The 18,613-nt window shown below is 47.7% G+C and overlaps 1 protein-coding gene across 1 annotated transcript in view; it reads right to left on the reverse strand.

Moving 5' to 3' along the window:
- The window catches only part of PRKAA2 (protein kinase AMP-activated catalytic subunit alpha 2), a 359,800-nt gene that overhangs the window by 137,097 nt on the left and 204,090 nt on the right, over window positions 1-18,613 (reverse strand). The window contains exon 8 of the mRNA XM_078670112.1: window positions 15,953-16,079. Within this exon, the coding sequence (XP_078526238.1) occupies window positions 15,953-16,079 (127 nt within the window). The remainder of the gene's footprint in view (window positions 1-15,952; window positions 16,080-18,613) is intronic.

Here is an 18,613-nt window from a genome sequence, read left to right on the forward strand (position 1 = left end):
CTCTGAGTCTTTTAACTTTTTACACAACTCTGGAAGCAGATTGTGCACGAATTTATCGACGAACAGTCGCTGACCACCTTCTGTGCTCATATCTTGACCACTGTGGTCGACAAAAGTCTCTTCAAACCTGGTGAAGAAATCTGAGACCGTTTCATCTTTCTTCTGCTTACATGCAGACAACTTATCCCAGTTTACACGCATCGCAGGCATTATCGTTTTCATGTAATCAATTATTTTACCAGGAAGTTCAGCTACTAAAGGTTCAGGCTTAGCACCACCAACTTGTCGGCCATCTGCCGCAGTAATATTAGCCCATGAGTCACCTAACTCCTGATCATGATCTGCATGACGAATCTTTCCCCATAGAGGTTGTGGAACAACGTTCCCAAACAACATGTCTATGTCTGCTAAATTCATGATACATGACCCAGCAGTCTGTGACAACTCTTTGTAATACCCTGCGGGATTTTTACGGGGATCAGGCAATGTCTGTTTAAGGGCCAAAACTTCAGCTCGCTTCCAAGGAACATGTACCCACACACGCTGAAAATGTGCTGGCACAAGTGGTGGAACATTATCAGGACCAGCTGCTACTTCTTCCTTCCATACTGGAGGGACTTCCCTCATGGGGTACTGTCGCGCCTTTTTCCTACCGGATGCGTCATGCTCAAATAGTGATTGAGAAGTGCCCCCCTTAGTCCGATATGACAACAATGTCTCAACCGCTCTCTCGACATCGGGACTTACGATCATGCCCTCTGCGAACTCGAACCGCACATGACACAACTTGGGCGGGTTGTATTCCAGATCATTGTCTTCCAAATCCTCACAGAGAAAAACGCACATTTGTTCAAAAACATATCTCTGCTTCGGTGCTTCCCATTGACGGAAGACTTCCATGACAGACTCTACATCATACCTTACAGCGTCAATAACCCATTTATGCGCTAAACGATTCAGTAAATCTCTCTCTCGATAGTCAGGCAGTTGACTCCGCAACTGTCTTCGTTCTGTGTTAGGGGTCGTTTTAGGCGACCCGAAGAAAGGTGAGAAAAGATTAGTAACAGTGTTGGCCATTCTCTGTCGAACGGAAGGAGAAACTGACGGAAGAACGGGCGGAAAAACAGGGTGAGATAAGGCAGGAGCAGAGGCAATAGCAGAGGGATCATTAGGAGAAATAGAAGGTGCACTAGGCAAAGCCGTAGAAAGCACAGGTGAAGCAGATGTGATCGGTGGGCCTTGAGGAGGCTGCACCAAAGGAGCAGGAGCCAGCTGAAGAACAGCTGGTGGGTGCTGTGGAGGAGCAGGAGGCAATGCAATCACAGGTTGCGCAACTAAAGGTTGCGGAGGTGCCGTGGCATTTTGCGCATAGGGGGGTGGCGAACTTAACAGATGCGACATTAAGGGATCTTTTTCAAGCCCTTTTTCTGCATCTTGCTGAAGAGGTGGCAAAACTGGATAGCATTTATCTATCACCATTTTACGTTGCCTGTGCAACTGCTCACTCATCTGTTCTTCTTCATTGTCTTTAAACTGCATAGCAGCTTGCATTATCGAAATACCCCTTTCTCTCTTATTTTTCTTCGCTAATTTAATTTCCTTCTGTTTGGCTTCCTTACGCCATAGGCGGAAAGAGTCAAACATCGCCGGCCGGGCTTTCTTTTCAGAAAGTTTAACTTCGAGGTTATCTAAGATTTCTGTATCAAAGCTACCATATTGGGGCCATTTTAAAACACCATCTTTTCTGGTGTATTTGATCCACACTTCATTATATGTGATGGGGCCCACGCCATGTTTTACATATAATTCATAAGTTGGAGTTCCATTCGGAGGAACCGGACACAAGTCCTCCAATCGGGAATCCCTATTATTACAACCAAGACAAAACAAATTTCCAAGTCTGCTAAGACCAGGCATCTTTGCTCTCTAGTCTAGCTCCAAACTTCAAAGGATTATCGATTACGATATTCCTCGTGAATACACGAGTCCTTCGGTTTTGGCACTTGCAAGTTCCAAAAATGATCCCAAAGGGGATACCCAAACTAAGACCAACTAAGGACTGGGAGACGCTCCACTTATACTTAACTGAAATATCGATGACGTCACCAGAAGACTCGTCTTATCGTTTCGCTCTACCAAACTTCAAGGGTCCAAATCAGGGCGATAGCCAGGGCAGCAGTCCTTTGTAGCCGTCGGGAAGCGGGGAACCTCGCAGCAAAGACTATCGGACCACGTCGACATGCAGGGGTCGATGAAGTGGATGGACTTCCTCCAGAATTTTCACACGAAGCTCCTCACGAACCTCTGGCTGGACCGGAACCGATGGTATCGCCCCAAACGTTGGGCGCCAACTGAGGTACTGGGTTTTTCAGAACCGGTACCGAACCGGTAACGCAGCGGTGCCAGGGTACACCCAAAGACCTCGGGTACTTTCCTGATTCGGACCACAGAAACTCAGAGTCTTCTAGGTGAAGTCAAGGATCGATTTTATTGGCTGCAACCAAGAAACAAGCGTCCTAGAAGTACAACACACGGGATGTATATTCTCAGGAGACTGCTCAAACTTACAAAGTCAGGCTTCTCTTTTTATACAAAATATTGTGCTTTAGGCAAACATTCTTCGAATTTTAGTATACCATTCAAATATTTTCGCTACAAAGGAAAAGCAGAGTCATGATGACAGCCCATATTTCAGTTCGTCCAGCCTACAACAAATCACCCGGCAAGGCCCAACATTTCATCAGATATCGGTGGACCCCAATAAAAATGGGCACCTCCCCGTCATAAAGCAAGTGAGAGAAAAAAGAGCAGGGACAGGTGTGAGCAAGATTCGGCAGGGTGTGTGCGATGAAATGGGTTTATGGCCTGTTGTGCCTTGATGCTATCTCATTCGGCCACTGGGAGAGGAACTGACCAAACAGGTTTGGCCTGGGGCAATGGTTCCAACCTGCCCAGGTCACAGGAAAGTCAATTAAGGTGTATGTGTCCTTTGGAATCGAATTTAGCTGTATCATAAGCCTATGTAAAGGGCAACTCACAAAATGGCTGCCGTATACAAAATGGAAGCCAAGGGTTCAAGACGAAAATGACGATTTCGAGGTGAAATCGTCACTCGAATATGACGAAAATGCTTGTACATAGTGTACTAGCCATTCTCGGTATTTTGATATGAAAATCATCATGCTATGATGAAGTTTAATTCTCGAGTCCAGAATTTTCGGAACTACAGGGGGTGAGTGTTTGATTTGCTCAAGCGCTCCGTCCATCATCCCCTTTTGTATCGCTTTGTTCGCCCTAAGTGTCGGAGGGTATGCTCAGACGTGAGTCCCTTGCTCACTTGGCCACTGGATTCAAGATAGCCTGGCTGATGAGGATTATGAATCCGAAACAGGTCCCAGGATGCTTGTTTCCGGTCCAGGGAAGACATGGCTTGGCAGTTCCGGCTGGACTGTTCCCATGAGGCACAGGGTCAGACTGATTTGCATAATGGCCATGTCTGGCTGAGTGGGCTAAAGAATGGTGATGGATTAAACCCAGATCAGTTGACTGGGGGTGAGTGTTTGATTTGCTCAAGCACTCCGTCCATCATCCCCTTTTGTACCCCCACACACTAGGCTATGCAACCTCTTCCTGCCCTTTCCCCCACTGTGATGGACAGCTCACTCAAGGGACCTCGGCGCCTTTGGGCGCTTTGGCAAAGTTACAGACACACGGGGTCACTGGAGACAACTCTTCTGGGTCTTTACGCAGCTGTAGTGCAGGAAAAGCACGATACATTTACCCAACGAGGTAGTACTTACTGATTAGCCAGTAGAAAGTACTCCAGTAAAGTATGGTGCAAATCGCAAAAAAATCCGCGATTTCGCGGGAAAATCCGCGAATTTGCGGATTCTTTTGCGATTTCGCGGACAGCTGATTCGCAAAATTCGCCCATACTTAGTTTTTGGGAGATTAGTTGTCTTCCGCAGTTGGCTTTTCGATAGCAAAGTATCAGCATCTTTTTGTAATAAGGGTAGGTGAAGCTCCACATTCTGACAATGGAAAAGTGCAGACGTCAGTCTCTTCTGCCTAGTAGTTGTTGCCTTTAGAGGACCATCACCAGTAATGGAAAACTTCGACTTCTTCAAAAGCATTTATCCAACCAGAAAGGGCTGAGAATGAGTCAGCAAGACCACACTGCTCCACAAGCCTTTTGTGTAGTCCACAAGTTCATGTGTTAGGTTCTCACAAAGAGTAAAGTTGCCAGTCCTATATGGGCAGATACTTTGTAGAGAAGTGGGACAGGCAGTGGTCTGATTTCATTACAAGACCAGAGGCTACCATTATGCAAATACTTTTTATTTGGCACCAAACATGCAGCCCTTTAAAGAATGTAAATACATCACAATACATAGAACATTAACAGTATCATAAGAAGACAGAGCAGAACCCCACCTTCCTCTTTTGTTCGCTGCTCCTGACACAGATAAGTACACGTTTTCATTTGTGACTTTATTGCCTTTTAATTGTTTCTATTAATATTATGTTTATGTATTCTTACTACTATGATGAGCTTTTATTTAGATTTACTTAATTAGTGGCCTTTCTGCCTACCTTGCTTTGTTAATATCTGTATTAACCTTCTTCCCTTACAGTTCGCCATCCTCCCCAGTCCAATTTATGGCGGGGAATGGCTTGTACTTTGTTTATTCTTCCGATCCATTTCTCGATCGTCGGAAGCTTAAGGTCAGCGTTTTCTTCTGTTTTTCTTCTTTTGACTGCCACAGGTCTCCTAGCAACCTGCTGGGGGATGCGGGAGAGAGCCATTGTTCCCTCACACACGCCCTTGGTGACGCGAGGTTCCCCTCCGGCTCGGCATCACGTTTCCGTGGTTACGGCTCCTTTGAACGAGTGTGTAACGGTGCCTGATTGAGCCGGAGTCTCTCTTTTTGTCTGATTTCCTGATTTCATCAATTTGAAGCGCAGAATCGCCCCCCGGTGGCTGTTTAAGTGCACTGCAGCTTGGCCCATAAACTATCATTACTACAAGTAAGGAATATGTTAATTCAAGGCGGTGTGCTGATTTAAAGGTGTGAAACCTTCACAGACTGTAAGTAGGCCTTATATAACGGCTATATATATATATTTAAAGACATCCTGTTGAAAAAGAGATGGATGCTAACACTAATAACCCTCAACTGCCCCTAAGGAGCTTTTGAGTGAGGTTTATTGGGGAAGAACTCAAATCTTTCGTTAAGGAAGAGGTTGACGCCCCTTTAACTAAACGGAAGAGGATGTCCCCTGTTGAGGAGATTTACTATTCTATATCAGACGGAGGCTCTCCTTCTACCTCAGGACCTCAAAAAAGGGGAAAGGTTTCCCAAAAAAGGAAACACTTGAAGGAGGCATTTACCCATGCAAATTATTTTGGTAGCCCTCGCGCTAAAGTAGATGTTGGTGCTCATAGCAGCACAAAAAAGAAATCTCAATACCTTGCGACAGAGAGAAGAGTTGCCCGTAGTGGCATGATAGAAGGAGGTAACCTTTCTGTACAAATGATTTTGACAGTTCCTTACATACCCATTGTGAATCCTTGGATTATGAGGATTTGGAGATGGATGAGTTTATTTTTGATCCTCAGAATACAATGGAGGATCTTGATGAAGATCTGGATAAGCCTTCCACCTCTTCTTCTATTGCTAGGGATCCCCTTGGTGGGGAGATGTTTAACCCTACTTCTATTTGTCACCCCTGCAGTTCCGAATGGTGGCTAATGGACCACGTTGGAAAATATCTATCGAAGTGGGTGAAAAAGCCTTTAGACAGAGAAACTCGCAACCTTCTACGCAACGAAGAGTGTCCTCGTCCCTCTGAGGTCAAGGTTTGCAACACCCCCAATCTTGACCCGAATTGATCACCTTCCTCTTGCAATCTGGGAAGGACCCCAGAAAGGGAATCAAGAAGTGTTTGAAGCAGTGCCAAGACAAACTGCATGATGAACTTGCACCCTTGTCCAAGATTCTTGATATGATCGAGGAGGCAAAGATTAATCATATCCCGGTCAACATCGCACTTTTAAGGGGCTGGTCACAACAAGCAATTTGCTTCCTTGGTAATGCTAATGCCAATCTCATTACAGAGCGTAGGAAAGCGGTTTTGCTAAGAATGAACCCAAAGATTGTCAACCTGTCCGCTAAGGAGGACATGTGTGACACCATAGGACTCCAATTTGGAGACAATTTTGGTAAATCCCGGGGCAAATATGTGTCCACCTTTAACGCATTCAGCAAGGCTAAGTCAAGCATGCGCAGAGTCTTTGGGGGTTGCCCACTTTTTGGAAAGGCTGACAGGAGGGGACAGCCTGTCAGCCGCAACACCTGCAGGCCCCAATCTTACCCCCAAGATGAAAGAGGCTCCTCTTGCTTCAATAGAGGCTACTGATCCAACTCCAATTTCTGCCCCTAAGAGGGAGGAGCTCTTGTCAAAAAGAAGGACCAGGGTTGGCGTCTCGTCATAAACCTAAAATATTTGAACAAGTTTCTAACTTACAGACATTTCAAGATAGAAGGTATCCATCTTTTGAGAGACATTTTGCAGGCCAAGGATTGGCTGGAAAAATTGGATCTTAAAGATTCCTATTTTCCGATACCCATGGACGAGGACTGTCAAATGTACCTTCATTTTACTTGGAAAGGAACTCTTTATCAGTTCCAATGTCTCCCCTTCGGCCTGGCCTCAGCACCTTGATGTTTCACCAAAGTCATTAGCCCAGTAGTGAGCTACCTCATGGAGAGAGTGGTTTGTCTAATTATTTATCTAGACAATATTCTCATTATGTCTCAAGACAAATTGTAAATTCAGAAACCCTTACAAATGACCGTAGACCTTCTCGAGAATCTGGGATTCATAATAAATATAGAGAAATCTATCATGGTCCCGACACAGGAGTTGGAATTTCTCGGTTTCCAGGTAAATACTGTTCGCTCCAATCTAATTCTGCCTCACAAGAAGGTTACCAAGCTAAAGATACATATCTCTCTTATCTTATCGAAAGTATGAATTCATCTAAACGACCTAGCCTGGGGTCTCCTGTCATCCTCAATCCAGGCTATTTCTCCCAACCTTCTTCATTACAGGGGTCTTCAAAGACTGAAAGCTCTAGGCCTGAGAAAAGGTTTGTGGTACAAAGGCTCAGTTCCCCTGTCGGAAGACAATCAAGAGGATCTTCACTGGTAGTTGAAAAACCTTCAAGCATGGAATGGGAAAGCTATCTTTGGAAATGTTCCAGATTTTACTCTAGAATCAGATGCGAGCAACTGCGGCTAGGGAGCCCCCCTAAACAATCGAGAAACCGGGGGGAGGTGGTCTTTGGAGGAAAAATCCCTACACATAAACTCGCTGAAGATGTTAGCAGCTCTAAATGCCCTTATGAGCTTCAATCATTATCTAAAGAACTCCAATACCTTAATGCGCTTGGACAATTTCTCTGCTGTCTCATATACAAACCGCTTTGTGCGCGAGGTCTAAGAATCTTTCAGATATTGCCGAACGGATCTGGTATTTTTATTGAGATCAAAAGAATACTCTCAGAGCGGAATTCATTCCTGGAAATGCAAATCAGTCTGACCCTGTGCCTCATGGGAACAGTCCAGCCCGAACCGCCAAGCCATACCTTCCCTGGACCGGAAACAAGCTTCAGAGGACCGGTTTCTGGCATTCCAGCCGTCTTCAGCCCGGCTTGCTTGAATCCAGTGGCAAAGTGAGCAAGGGACTCACGTCTGAGCATACCCTGCCACACTTATGGCGGCCAAAGCGGTACAAGTGGGGGTGGTGATGGGCGGAGCATCTGAACCAATCAAACACTCACACCCAGTCAAAAGATCTGGGTTTGATCCATCACCGTTCTTTAGCCCACTCTGCCACCCCAGTTCAGACATGGCTATATGCAAATCAGTCTGACCCTGTGCCTCATGGGAACAGTCCAGCCCGAACCGCCAAGCCATGCCTTCCCTGGACCGGAAACAAGCTTCCGAGGACCGGTTTCTGGCATTCCAGCCGTCTTCAGCCTGGCTTGCTTGAATCCAGTGGCAAAGTGAGCAAGGGACTCACGTCTGAGCATACCCTGCCACAATTATGGCTGCCAAAGCGGTACAAAAGGGGGTGGTGATGGACGGAGCATTTGAACCAATAAAACACTCACACCCAGTCAAAAGATCTGGGTTTGATCCATCACCGTTCTTTAGCCCACTCTGCCACCCCAGTTCAGACATGACTATATATGCAAATCAGTCTGACCCTGTGCCTCATGGGAAAAGTCCAGCCCGAACTGCCAAGCCATGCCTTCCCTGGACCGGAAACAAGCTTCCGAGGACCGGTTTCTGGCATTCCAGCCGTCTTCAGCCCGACTTGCTTGAATCCAGTGGCAAAGTGAGCAAGGGACTCACGTCTGAGCATACCCTGCCACACTTATGGCGGCCAAAGCGGTACAAAAGGGGGTGGTGATGGACGGAGCATCTGAACCAATCAAACACTAACACCCAGTCAAAAGATCTGGGTTTGATCCATCACCGTTCTTTAGCCCACTCTGCCACCCCAGTTCAGACATGGTTATATGCAAATCAGTCTGACCCTGTGCCTCATGGGAACAGTCCAGCCCGTCCATCATCCCCTTTTGTATCGCTTTGGTGGCCCTAAGTGTGGCAGGGTATGCTCAGACGTGAGTCCCTTGCTCACTTGGCCACTGGATTCAAGATAGCCTGGCTGATGAGGATTATGAATCCGAAACCGGTCCCAGGATGCTTGTTTCCGGTCCATGGAAGACATGGCTTGGCAGTTCGGGCTGGACTGTTCCCATGAGGCACAGGGTCAGACTGATTTGCATATAGCCATGTCTGAAATGGGGTGGCTGAGTGGGCTAAAGAATGGTGATGGATTAAACCCAGATCAGTTGACTGGGGGTGAGTGTTTGATTTGCTCAAACGCTCCGTCCATCATCCCCTTTTGTATCGCTTTGTTCGCCCTAAGTGTGGCAGGGTATGCTCAGACGTGAGTCCCTTGCTCACTTGGCCACTGGATTCAAGATAGCCTGGCTGATGAGGATTATGAATCCGAAACCGGTCCCAGGATGCTTGTTTCCGGTCCATGGAAGACATGGCTTGGCAGCTCGGGCTGGACTGTTCCCATGAGGCACAGGGTCAGACTGATTTGCATATAGCCATGTCTGAAATGGGGTGGCTGAGTGGGCTAAAGAATGGTGATGGATTAAACCCAGATCAGTTGACTGGGGGTGAGTGTTTGATTTGCTCAAACGCTCCGTCCATCATCCCCTTTTGTATCGCTTTGTTCGTCCTAAGTGTGGCAGGGTATGCTCAGACGTGAGTCCCTTGCTCACTTGGCCACTGGATTCAAGATAGCCTGGCTGATGAGGATTATGAATCCAAAACCGGTCCCAGGATGCTTGTTTCCGGTCCATGGAAGACATGGCTTGGCAGTTCGGGCTGGACTGTTCCCATGAGGCACAGGGTCAGACTGATTTGCATATAGCCATGTCTGAAATGGGGTGGCTGAGTGGGCTAAAGAATGGTGATGGATTAAACCCAGATCAGTTGACTGGGGGAGAGTGTTTGATTTGCTCAAACGCTCCGTCCATCATCCCCTTTTGTATCGCTTTGTTCGCCCTAAGTGTGGCAGGGTATGCTCAGACATGAGTCCCTTGCTCACTTGGCCACTGGATTCAAGATAGCCTGGCTGATGAGGATTATGAATCCGAAACCGGTCCCAGGATGCTTGTTTCCGGTCCATGGAAGATATGGCTTGGCAGTTCGGGCTGGACTGTTCCCATGAGGCACAGGGTCAGTCTGATTTGCATATAGCCATGTCTGAAATGGGGTGGCTGAGTGGGCTAAAGAATGGTGATGGATTAAACCCAGATCAGTTGACTGGGGGGGGAGTGTTTGATTTGCTCAAACGCTCCGTCCATCATCCCCTTTTGTATCGCTTTGTTCGCCCTAAGAGTGGCAAGGTATGCTCAGACGTGAGTCCCTTGCTTACTTGGCCACTGGATTCAAGATAGCCTGGCTGATGAGGATTATGGATCCGAAACCAGTCCCAGGATGCTTGTTTCCGGTCCATGGAAGACATGGCTTGGCAGTTCGGGCTGGACTTTTCCCATGAGGCACAGGGTCAGACTGATTTGCATATAGCCATGTCTGAAATGGGGTGGCTGAGTGGGCTAAAGAATGGTGATGGATTAAACCCAGATCAGTTGACTGGGGGTGAGTGTTTGATTTGCTCAAACGCTCCGTCCATCATCCCCTTTTGTATCGATTTAGCCACCCTTGCCAGATGGGTCCGCTCGATTATGCATGAAGCTGGCTTAGATCTCTTTAGATTTGAAGCTCACTCTTCTAGGGGAGAAATGGCTAGCAAAGTATTTTGTGCAGGAGGATCCCAGTGCGAAATACTTAAAACAGCTGATTGGTCTAATTCAAGTACCTTCTCAAATATCTATTTGAGACCAATAGAGCATGTTAGCAGTGTAGCTTTACATGGCTTTAAACATGCATAATGCTAACCTCTGGTCTTGTAATGAAATGACGATTCTCCAATTATTATGCAGAGAGAATATTGATTTCATTAAAGACAAACGGAGGCTAACATTATCCCACCCTCCTCTCCCTGAGAGGTTTGGGTTCGGTACTGTTTGAGTTTGATATGCTTGTATTGTATTTCTATTGTGCATCGTTATTATTATCTATTCCGTGTAGACCCTCCTTATACCTCTTCACTATACAGAGTTTTTTTTACTTTTTCTTCAGAGAACAATGTTTATAAGCAGCCGGAATGCCATGTTATCCACCTGTGTCATTGCAGCCTAAGAGGAAGATAGGAGTGTGCACTGTCTTCTTATGATATTTTTAATGTTCTATGTATTGTGATGTATTAACATTCTTTAAAGGGCTGCATATTGGGCAGCAAATAAAAGTATTTGAATAATGTTAGCCTCTGTTTGTCTTTAATGAAATCAAGATTCTCTCTGCATAATAATTGGAGAATCATCATTCCCTTGAATGACAGTAAGGACTGGAGGGATCGATGATGCCTCATCAGTCACAGAAAACTCCACGAGCGTTTTAGGCAGTTCATATGTTTTAGTCCTAGGACCCTCACAAAGAGGCAAGTCCTAAGACGTGAAATGCCTCCCAATGCAGCTGTTACTAATCAGAAAGAGAAATAGTGTAACTAAGCATTTTGTATTTGGCTTTTTGCTCTTAGGCAATTGTTTCCTTAGTAAGCAGTAGCTAGAGTGTGTCAATCAATCAATCAATCAATCAATCAATCAATCATGCCATTTGTATAGCGCACTACTCACCCGGGAGGGTCTCAAGGCGCTTGGGGGAGGGGTATGCTACTGCTCGAACAGCCAGGTCTTGAGTTGTTTCCTGAAGGCGAGATGGTCCTGGGTCAGCCGAAGGTGGATGGGGAGGGAGTTCCAAGTCTTGGCAGCCAGGTAAGAGAAGGATCTTCCTCCGGCGGTGGCTCTTCGGATGCGTGGTACGGCTGCGAGGGCGAGGCTGGTGGACCGTAGCTGGCGGGTGGGCGTGTAGAAGGTCAGGCGGTCGTTGAGGTACTTGGGGCCCAGGTCGTGGAGAGACTTGTGTGCGTGGGTGAGGAGCCGGAACGTGATCCTCTCATCGACGGGGAGCCAGTGCAGGTTCCTCAGGTGGCTGGAGATGTGGCTGCGTCGGGGGACATCCAGGATGAGTCGGGCGGAGGCGTTCTGGATGCGCTGGAGTCTTTTCTGTAGCTTGGCTGTGGTTCCGGCGTAGAGGGCGTTTCCGTAGTCCAGTCGGCTGGTGACGAGTGCCTGGGTGACAGTCTTCCTGGTCTCGGTCGGGATCCAGCGGAAGATCTTGCGAAGCATACGCAGGGTGTTGAAGCACGATGAGGAGACGGCGTTGACTTGTCTGGTCATCAAGAGGGAGGGGTCCAGGATGAAGCCCAGGTTGCGTGCGTGGTCGGTTGGCTTGGGTGCGGTGCCCAGGGCTGGGGGCCACCAGAAGTCGTCCCAGGCGGAGGGCGAAGATCCCAGGATGAGGACTTCCGTCTTGTCCGAGTTTAGTTTCAGGCGGCTGTCCTTCATCCACTCGGCGACGTCTTTCATCCCTTCGTGTAGGCAGGTTCTGGCGGTGTCGGGGTCTCTGGTGAGGGAGAGGATCAGCTGGGTGTCGTCGGCGTAAGAGATGATGTTGAGGTTGTGCTGGCGTGCGATGGCTGCGAGAGGTTTCATGTAGATGTTGAAGAGGGTGGGGCTGAGTGAAGATCCCCCTTGTCGAGCAGGGTCCAGATGTCGTCGGTGGCTGCGATGAGGGCGGTCTCGGTGCTGTGGTTGGCTCTGAAGCCGGACTGCGAGGGGTTGAGGGATCCGTTCGTCTCAAGGAAGGCGGTCAGCTGTCTGTTGACGATCTTCTCGATGACTTTAGCCGGAAAAGGGAGGAGCGAGATGGGGCGGAAGTTTTTGAGATCGGTGGGGTCCGCTGTAGGTTTCTTCAGGAGGGCGCTGATCTCGGTGTGCTTCCAGCTCTCCGGGCAGGTGGCGGTGTTGAAGGAGGCGTTGATGATGTTCCGGAGTTGGGGTGCGATGGTGGAGTCGGCCTTGTTGAAGACGTGGTGTGGGCAGGGGTCGGTCGGTGATCCGGAGTGGATGGTGTTCATCGTGCGGGCTGTGTCTTCGGTGGTCAACGTGGTCCAGGTGCGAAGGGTGGCGGTGGGGGGCATTGGTTCGACGGTTGGGTGCGTGGGTGGGGCGCCGAAGCTGTTGTGGATGTCGGCAATCTTGCGGTGGAAGAACGAGGCGAGGGAGTCGCAGAGGTCTTGTGACGGAGTGATGTCGTTGGTGCCGGTGCTGGGGTTGGAGAACTCCTTGACGATAGTGAAGAGCTCTTTGCTGTCGTGGGCGTTGTTGTCCAGTCGTTCCTTCAGGGATTTCTTCTTGGTGGTGCGGATGAGCTGGTGGTGCTTGCGGGTAGCGTTTTTGAGGGCGGTCATGTTGTCGGTGGTCCGGTCGAGGAGCCAGGCTTTCTCGAGGGTGCGGCAGGTCTTCTTGGAGTCCTTGAGGTCGTCGGTGAACCAGGATGCCTTCTTGCTTCTGGGTCTGCCGGCAGGGTTCTTTAGTGGCACGAGGTCGTCGGCGCAGGCGGTCAGCCACTGTGTGAAGTTGCGGGCTGCTTCGTTGGGGTCCGTTGTGTTGGCGGGTGGGCTCTGGCTGAGGGAGGTGGTGAGCTGGTCTGCGGTGATCTTGCTCCAATTCCTGTGAGGTACCTGTTGCGGGGGGTGGTGGGTCGTGGATCTTTTGAAGCTGAAGTGGACGCAGCTGTGGTCGGTCCAGTGGAGTCCGGTGGCGTGGCTGAAGGCGATGTACTTGCTGGAAGAGAAGACGAGATCAAGCGTGTGGCCGGCGTAGTGGGTGGGGGTGTTGACCAGTTGCTTGAGTCCGAGGTTGGCGAGGTTTTCCAGCAGGGCGGTGGTGTTGCGGTCCTTGTTGTTCTCCAGGTGGAAGTTGAGGTCCCCGAGGAGGATGTAGTCAGTGGAGGGGAGGGCGTGCGGGCTGATGAAGTCTGTGATGTCTTCGCTGAATTGTGTGCGTGGTCCCGGGGGTCTGTAGACGAGGGTGCCTCTGAGGGTCGTCTTAGGGTCGGTGTGAATCTGGAAGTGGAGATGTTCGGCTGCGGCGAAGGAGTCGTTGGCGTCGGTCGTGATGCGGATGGTGTTCCTGTGGACGATGGCGATGCCACCTCCGGTCTGGTTGATGCGGTCCCTCCTGATGATCTTGTACCCGTCCGGGATGGCGATGTCGGGTGCAGAGGAGGTGTTCATCCAGGTTTCCGTGAGGAAAGCGACGTCCGGTGATGTAGCGTCGAGAAGGTTCCAGAGTTCCACGGCGTGTCTGTGGACGGAGCGGGTGTTGATCAGGATGCACTTGAGGTGGTTGCTGCTGGTGTTTGTCTTGGCGGGTGCGGGGCAGGTTCGGAGGCAGGTGAACTTGCAGGTGCAGCAGGTGAAGGGTCCGTGGGTGCGTCTCGGGGTGGCTCGGCAGCAGGCGTGGGTCCGGCCGGCATTGAGTGCGTTGAGAGTGGCCGCGTCGTAGGTCAGTCGGGTCGTCTTGCCTCGGCGGGGAGGGCCAGGGGTCCTGGCGCTGGGCGCGGGCCAGGCGCGGGCCAGGCACGGACGGGCGCAGACGGGCTTACCTTGGGCGCACCTTCGGCGCTCAATCGGCGCAACAGCTGCGCACGTCCGCTGCGCGGTCGCTCTGGGGGCGTCATAAGTAAGGAGCCGGGAGGGAGGAGCAGCTGGGTGGCGGGAGCGGGGCGGCAAATGGAATCACAGGGGGGCGGGGCCGCAGGGAGGCAGCGGCGGGAAATTCCAAGAAGCAGCGGGCAACGGGAAATTCCCAGGAGCAGCGGGAAATTCCCAGGAGCAGCGGGCAGCGAGCGAAGGAATCTGCAGGCAGGAGGCGGCAAAGGCAGGCAGGAGCGGCAGCAGTGAATGGGGCGACCAAGCCCTGTGGAGGGCTGAGCGGTGACAAGGAAATTGCTGTATATGTATTTAGAGACCAAGGGCCAGATTTACCAGTATCTCACGGACAGCAATGCAGCAGCCGTAAATGCTGTGCTGTGCTGCGTGAGAAGGAGAGAGCAGGAGAGTGCCATATTTACAGAAATGTGGCACTCTCCCCCCTTTCCCTAGCGCTGGTGCTGAAATAACCTGCCGTGCACCCTGGAAAAACCTTTGTGCCACAGTGCAAGGGTGTCTCCGTGAGTCAAGCATAGGTTTTGTACTGGAAGGATTGCCTTCCACTACAAAATACCGTGCTTAGACTAATTTTAAACAATTTTCCACTTTATATGTGGGCTGTAAGTGCAGCACACACTTGAAAATAAGGAGAAAAAAATATTTCTCCTTCATAGCGCCTGGTTGAAGTGTGCGCTACTTTTTGATGCTAAACCTTGTATACTTCTTTTAGTAAATCACGTTTAGCATCAGAAACCTTGGGGGTTGCATGGGAATGCCCATGGCTCCCTTGGAACTAAGTAATGCAAAGCAGTGCTATGCGCTGCTTTGCGTTACTTTCATGTTAGTTCCAGTGCTAAACAAGTTTAGTGCTGGAAAGTACATCGAAAAGAAGATTTTTCCCCGCTTCGAGTCACTTTTGTGAAGCAAACACGGCATAAAATCTTAGTAAATTTGACCCCAAATGTTCATGTTCCTAATGTGTTTTGGGTCTGGACAGGATAAATGTTTCTCTCTTTAGTCGAAGACTTCATGGTAAGCTATGTTCTAGGTCTGCCTAAATGATGGCTGGTATCTTTAAATGGGGTCCTCATGTTAATAATTTAAACTGGTAGGTTTGTTTTAATGCTTCTAAAAGGTGCTGTGAAATGCAGCAGGCCTATTATTGTCCATTAAGGGGGAATTAAATGTTTTCTAGGATAGGGCCCACAGGCACATAAATTGCCACATGGTACCTTGCAGAAAACTGGTTAGTTACCACCACAGATACATCTTATTGTAGATGATTTACACCCTGGTTAATTTATAAGGCACCTTTAGGGGGATGTAAATTGTTAATCATAGGATATTTTGTATATATTTGTCACTTTATGTGTAGTATTATGTGATAATTATTGAGTCGTATTGCTGTGTTCTGAATTTCTTGCCCACAGCACACCCCCGAGTCAGGCCTGGAGTGCTGTGGCTTGTTATGAAGAAGACTAAAATGTTAAAAGGGGTACTTGGTCTCCAATTTTAAATTCTGTATTTCAGCGTCCCAAAGACATCAGATGTAAAAAGCTCAAATTGAGACAAAGGGACGCAGTAACTTCTGATTGCTTTGGGCCTCCAAACCAGATTTCTCACAGACAAGCTACCTGCAAACAGCAATGGGATTAGCACTTCCCCATACTGAAACACTTACCATCAATGCTTTTAAAGTCCAAAAGATAGCTGCGATGATCAACCTGATATAGCTGTAAACTCATTTTCACATAATTTCCTGTCACTGGATTTTTCCGTCGCACTCTTAGGTGATATGCATTTACTGCCTGAAACATAAAATCAGCTTTTAGAACATTTCTAATATTACAGCACAGGTTAGGTATAGTTATGGTTCCAAATTAACATATCAAAACCACTATAATTCACCTGTTATGGTTGGTTAATCTCACCATAACCTGCGCTCCCATCATGCATTGTTTATGGCTGCTCATATGACTCAGACATTGCATGTTAAATGACATAATTGATGAGATCATTCACTGTTACTTGGGAATGGTATGTGGGAATATATTACCCACAAATGCTTCATTGAAGGTAAGTTACATGTATGGTACTGATACTCGCCTGCATTCCTAGGATAAATTCAAGTGCATTTGTATTTAAACAGGACCTGCTAAACATAATCTCCAGAGACCTTGGATTACCAATTTTGGATTATATAATGAACAACCTCATCTGTTCATCAAATATGTAAGGTTATAATGTATGCCATCAAGGAGCTAATTTCTCTTAAGGTCATGAAGTGGTGCTCTGGTTGGTGCTAATGATATTTGACCCATTCATATCTCTCCTGCTTCCTACTGCTTGACTGAACTTGTAAATCTGGACTAGTGATTCATTCATACCACTTTGTGGCTGGAGGAATGGAATTTAATACAGGATTTATGTTGATACCAACAAGATGGCATGCTATTTATTTGGCTGAATTTCTACTTGACTCTGTCTCAGAATCCAGTATTTTACTAATATTATTTTACAAACCAATTTGGGATTAGTGTTCCTCCGTGTGATGGAGACATCAGTCTTGAGCAATAGCTGCTGCATCTTGTGAAGGATCAGCAATATGCAGGTGGTTCTGGCTAAGGATACAAAGCCATTTGGTGGCCATTATCTTTCCAGTACACAGGACGTCTTTATTATGACAACACTCACATGTTAATTTCTGCAGGTCCCAGGGCTGTCCATTGTCTGAAGCCACTAAAGACAGAGGTTTATGAAATATTATTGACACTTGCCAGGGACATTGTCTGAGGAGTAGTTTGGTCGTCCACACAAGGTGGCGATGGAACATTATTCCATATAGAAACAACTGGTGTGATTTTTACGCAATCTCATTCAGGGCTACCACTGCTTAAACGTATATCTTTAATTTTAGGTTTCCAACTGATGAGATGGCCATTAACATCTTTGATTGAATTTACACCTGAGTCAGGTCTTGGGGAGAGTTCCTGCTTTAACAGTGCATTGTTTAGCATGTGGCATTAGTCAGGAGATCAATGCATAATCCTTGTTGCCTCTGCACCTCATAATCTGATAGTGTTGCTAGCCAAGGCTTGGGGTACAGAGGCAGTGGTGTTGACATGATCGAGGAACCTACTGGCTGTATTTCTTCTATTTTCTTCCATACCACGGTTACTTCTTATGATCAGAAAGGAGCAGATGAAGGTATTGCTGGTGATCCTTTTTTTAACTCCCATGACACTGGTTCCCTCTATGCCAAGGCATGGTCACCTCTTGTGTGGTACATACCACAGGCTTATTTTAGCTACATATATATTTCTGGTCAGGGTGATGGAGCAATTTATCTGAATGCTTTTCCCATTGACTTGGAAGTCTATCACATGTAGCTGTATCTGCAGGGCTTACAAAGATGCAGGAGTTCAGTAACCATCAGCCCCTAATACTATATAATGTCCTAGTCAGTCAAATAATACAGATTAACAAAAATGCCTATGTCTCCTTGTGTACTTCCCAATCTGGATTCCAGTTGTGCAGGTTGAATTCTCCTCAGGATAGGCAGAGCTACAGTTTACCTCTGTGGGCATAGATGGAGTACTTCATGTATCCTAGGGAAAACTGATGGTTGGAGTGATCTTCACCTTCCGCATCTAACATACTGGCAGATGCATCAGCGTAGCCTTTTGCTATTCCTAAATAGCGATTTTTAAGGAATCCCTATTTAGGAATAGCAAAAGCCTATGCATGTAGGAATCGCTATTAAAATAGCGATTCCTTAACATTCCTTAATTGCTACTCGCAAATTGCTAGTCGCAATTAAGGAATGCTGTCCTATTCATTCCTATGGACCTACAGGCCCATAGGAATGTATTGGAGATTGCATGAGCAATTAGAGAGTACCAGTAGGTACTCGCAAATTGCTCATGCAATTTCAAGGGTGCAAGGGTGTCAAAATGACACCCTGTTGCACCCCTGAAATTGATCTATGCACATATGTTGCAAACACACATGCCCTAAGGGCATGTGTGTGCGCAACATGAAACTTTGAAAAATGCACAAAAGTGCTTTTTTCAAAGTTTTAGCAAATTACCATGAAGTCCAACTTCATGGTAATTTGCTCCCCCTGAGCTCGTCATGTAACGCGGTAATTTTAAAATTGCCTCGTACAGCGGGAAAAGCCGCCGCATCGATGCGGTTAAGGAATCTCAATTTAGAGATTCCATAAATTGCGATTTTTGCATTTGGGATGATGCATCCCAAATGCAAAAATACCAGGAGCAAAGGTGCAGATTCTGAGAATCTGCCCATTTGCTCCCGGTATTTACTTTGATGCATCTGCCAG

The sequence above is a fragment of the Lissotriton helveticus genome, chromosome 1_2 (genome assembly GCF_964261635.1).
Source record: "Lissotriton helveticus chromosome 1_2, aLisHel1.1, whole genome shotgun sequence".
NCBI lineage: Eukaryota > Metazoa > Chordata > Amphibia > Caudata > Salamandridae > Lissotriton > Lissotriton helveticus.